Source organism: Chrysemys picta, unplaced genomic scaffold (assembly GCF_011386835.1).
Source record: "Chrysemys picta bellii isolate R12L10 unplaced genomic scaffold, ASM1138683v2 scaf4902, whole genome shotgun sequence".
Lineage (NCBI taxonomy): Eukaryota > Metazoa > Chordata > Testudines > Emydidae > Chrysemys > Chrysemys picta.
In genome coordinates this window covers 1-3,344 of record NW_027057602.1, presented here as the reverse complement: position 1 = coordinate 3,344, position 3,344 = coordinate 1, and the positions used below count along the sequence as shown (strand labels likewise).

The following is a 3,344-nucleotide window of genomic DNA, read 5'->3' as shown; positions in this document are numbered from 1 at the left end:
ATGAATGTTAAATTGCTTATACACAGTGGAACAGCTTCAACAAGACCGAATGAAATTTGAAAGGTGGTTCTCATTTTAGAGGGTCTTAAGTGCCCCCATTTTTAGTTTTTACAAAAATGTTTTTGAAGTTTTAATTTATTTTTCCTGGTATTTTTGTCACTTTCATTTTTGGGGGTTCCCCCCCTTTCTTTTCTCTTTCTTCCCCACCCCACAGTTATTTCAGAGGGGAAAGAGACAATTTTCAAAAAATGAGTGAGGAGAAAAAAAAAGAACAAACAAATTGTAAACGGTATTTTAAAATAGCAAAAAAAAAGGAAGTGTTACGTTTTGCAATGTTTAAGTGACTGTTTTTGGACAAATAGTCAATTTTAAAAAGGTTATTTTTTACTAAAAAATTTTTGAAAAATCTTGACCTGCTATAAACATAGGCCCCGATAATCAGCTGGTGCGAATCAGCATAGGTCATTTCCCTTCTGATTTCCAGCATTAGATGATTTGGCCCACGTCGTATTTCCTCCCACAAACCCCTGTTACGCTTTTACATTTGCCACCTATACCCAAGACCAAGACACTTGAAAAATAAAGTTCACTGATCCAAACTGAACATGAAGTATCTTTGCCATTAGCTGATTCCACGGGTTAGAACTTCAGTACCTAATGTGACTAATATTTAATTGGTTATAGCATTGATCCTACAAGAAGTATTATAATTACATAGTCAGTGGAGTTTGATCTTATGGCTAATGTAACAAAGTGAATTTGCTTAATCCCCCTAGGTGCCAGTTTGCTGGAACATGGCTGTGCATTTGTTAGATACACAGTATGATGCAGATTCCTATCAGAAATACAGATTCCCTCCCTCTGAAAATCTCCAAAGTGTCATCTTCTCCTACCTGGAAGAAAAGGTAAGTGACACACTCAGGCCCTAGGCTGAGAATACTTGTTATTAATTCTACTGTGGAGAAGACCTATAGAATGCAATGGGAGTGAAACCAATAGGATACTACAGAAATTACTCTAATTACCTGGAGAATCAGAGCCTTTACTCTGTGACTAGGACTTGGTATGTGTATAGGGGTGTAAAGAGGACTAAGATTTCGCTCTTCATAAGAATTTGTGCTCTGCTTGCTGAGACGTGGCTGTTCTCTCCTCAGAAAGTAGACCCCGTTCGGCTGGCAGTGGATGTCGGCTGCGGGTCGGGACAAAGCACTCACGTACTCGCCGCTCATTTTGAGAAGGTGGTTGGAACAGACATCAGTGAAGCTCAAATAGAGGCAGCCAAACAAGCTGCCTCCTTCCCAAATGTTACTTACCAGTAAGTGTTCCATAAAAGGATGCTTTCCCTTTGGGTGTGTCCAGAGTGCAGACCTTTGCACAAAGCAAGCACTTCGTGAACAGGACAGATACAGGCCAGCATTTTCAAACTAGGCCAGTCATTTTTAGGTGCCTGATTTCAAGCATATTTGGTCTGCTTTTTCACAAAGTACCCAGAACTCAGAACTCCATCTGAAGCTGGCAGGAACTGCAGGTACTCAGCTTCTGAAAATCAGGCCGCTTCTAATTAAATGCCTAAATATGGATTTTGGAGCTCCAATTTTGAAAACTTGGGCTGACGTTCTTAGCCAAATCAATCTTCAGTTCCAAGAGAACAAAAAAGTTAGACTTTTCAATGTCAGATTTTCAACAACACCACATTTCCTCTCAGCAGAGTCCACACGTGACAAGTTGCATGCATGTCAGGCCCCAGTAGAGACTCCTTCTTCCCAGTTGAAATATCTTCCCTGTTTCCCTTTATAGTGTGTGCCCTGCAGAGGAGCTGCCATTTGAGGATGGTTCTGTGGACCTCATTACTGCTTTTACAGCTGCCCACTGGTTTGATATGCCGAGGTTCATGAAAGAAGTGGATCGAGTTCTCAAGCCACATGGCTGTGTGGCCCTTAGCACCTACACTACAGACTTCAGTATGCACTATAAAGACTGCTCGGAGAGGCTTACAGAAATCTTCACTGAGGTGGGAGAAGAAAACAATCCTCTTTTTTTTTTTTTTTTTTTTTTTTTAAGGCATGAAGTTTATAATATATTTATAATATATTTTAATGCTGCTAGACACTTTCCACTATAAGACCCTGTTTTCAGCTGCTTATAACTTTGCCAAACCTTAAGCATTTGGGCTGAAATTTTCCTTTCTGCCTGTTTGCCACAGGCAGGATTATTTTTTGTAAGTTTCCGCAAAAACAGTCAGCCATTCCCAAAAACAGAAAGAGAATAATAGGTGCCTTTGCCCATTTAAATAAATATATATTCTTATACGCATTGTATTGAGAAGGTCTAGTTCCTCCCCGCTCTGGAGCAGAGCTTGGAATTTGCAGAGTGAGGCAACTTCCATTACATAAAACCCATTCCCAGACAAAAACTGCCCTCACATTGAGGTCTGGCTCAGGGTACATATGAATAACTTGGGATAAAATACATTAGTGGCGGTTGTAATTATCCCCGAATGAAGTATTACAAACCCAGGACATTCAGAGTTATTGTTAGACTTACCTTCCTTAAGGTAAGGAAATGACTCAGGCAATGTACCCAAAAAATATTAATTCTGTCCTCTAGTGATACCATGTAATACCCATAGAATTTTGACTAAGGCATTATAATACTATGGTCTCTTTAGATTAGACTGATTGTAAAGACATGTTATATTTCTGTCTTCCCCCGCCTCCGTAGTGTCACTCTGTTAGGTGGCCATTTTGAGAAGGGTATCTCTATCTCCCATTGCTCTCAATGAGAGCAAGGCTGCAGGAAGGCTGAACAAAAATGGCTGCTGTCTCCATTCACTTGGTTGTCACAATATTCCTATATGTGTGGGCAGTGATCATTTTGATAGAGGGCATCTTAACCGAGGTCAGCCTTATGGCCTAAGTCCCAGTAAGAACAATGGAAGAGGTTGCCAGCAGATCGAGGGACGTGATCGTTCCCCTTTATTCGACATTGGTGAGGCCTCATCTGGAATACTGTGTCCAGTTTTGGGCCCCACACTACAAGAAGGATGTGGAAAAATTGGAAAGAGTCCAGCGGAGGGCAACAAAAATGATTAGGGGTCTGGAGCACATGACTTATGAGGAGTGGCTGAGGGAACTGGGATTGTTTAGTCTCCAGAAGAGAAGAATGAGGGGGGATTTGATAGCAGCCTTCAACTACCTGAAGGGGGGTTCCAAAGAGGATGGAGCTCGGCTGTTCTCAGTGGTGGCAGACGACAGAACAAGGAGCAATGGTCTCAAGTTGCAGTGGGGGAGGTCCAGGTTGGATATCAGGAAAAACTATTTCACTAGGAGGGTGGTGAAACACTG

General features: G+C 41.5%; 1 protein-coding gene across 1 annotated transcript; it reads left to right on the top strand.

The window, feature by feature from the left end:
• Window positions 1–752: 752 nt before the first annotated feature.
• On the top strand, window positions 753–2,061 carry LOC135980601 (putative methyltransferase DDB_G0268948; the record flags this gene model as incomplete). The annotated part of the gene is made up of 3 exons (XM_065580534.1): window positions 753–905; window positions 1,155–1,315; window positions 1,798–2,061. Coding segments are annotated over exons 1-3 (536 nt in total), but the record flags the coding sequence as incomplete, so codon positions are not given.
• Between the last annotated feature and the right edge of the window lie 1,283 nt (window positions 2,062–3,344).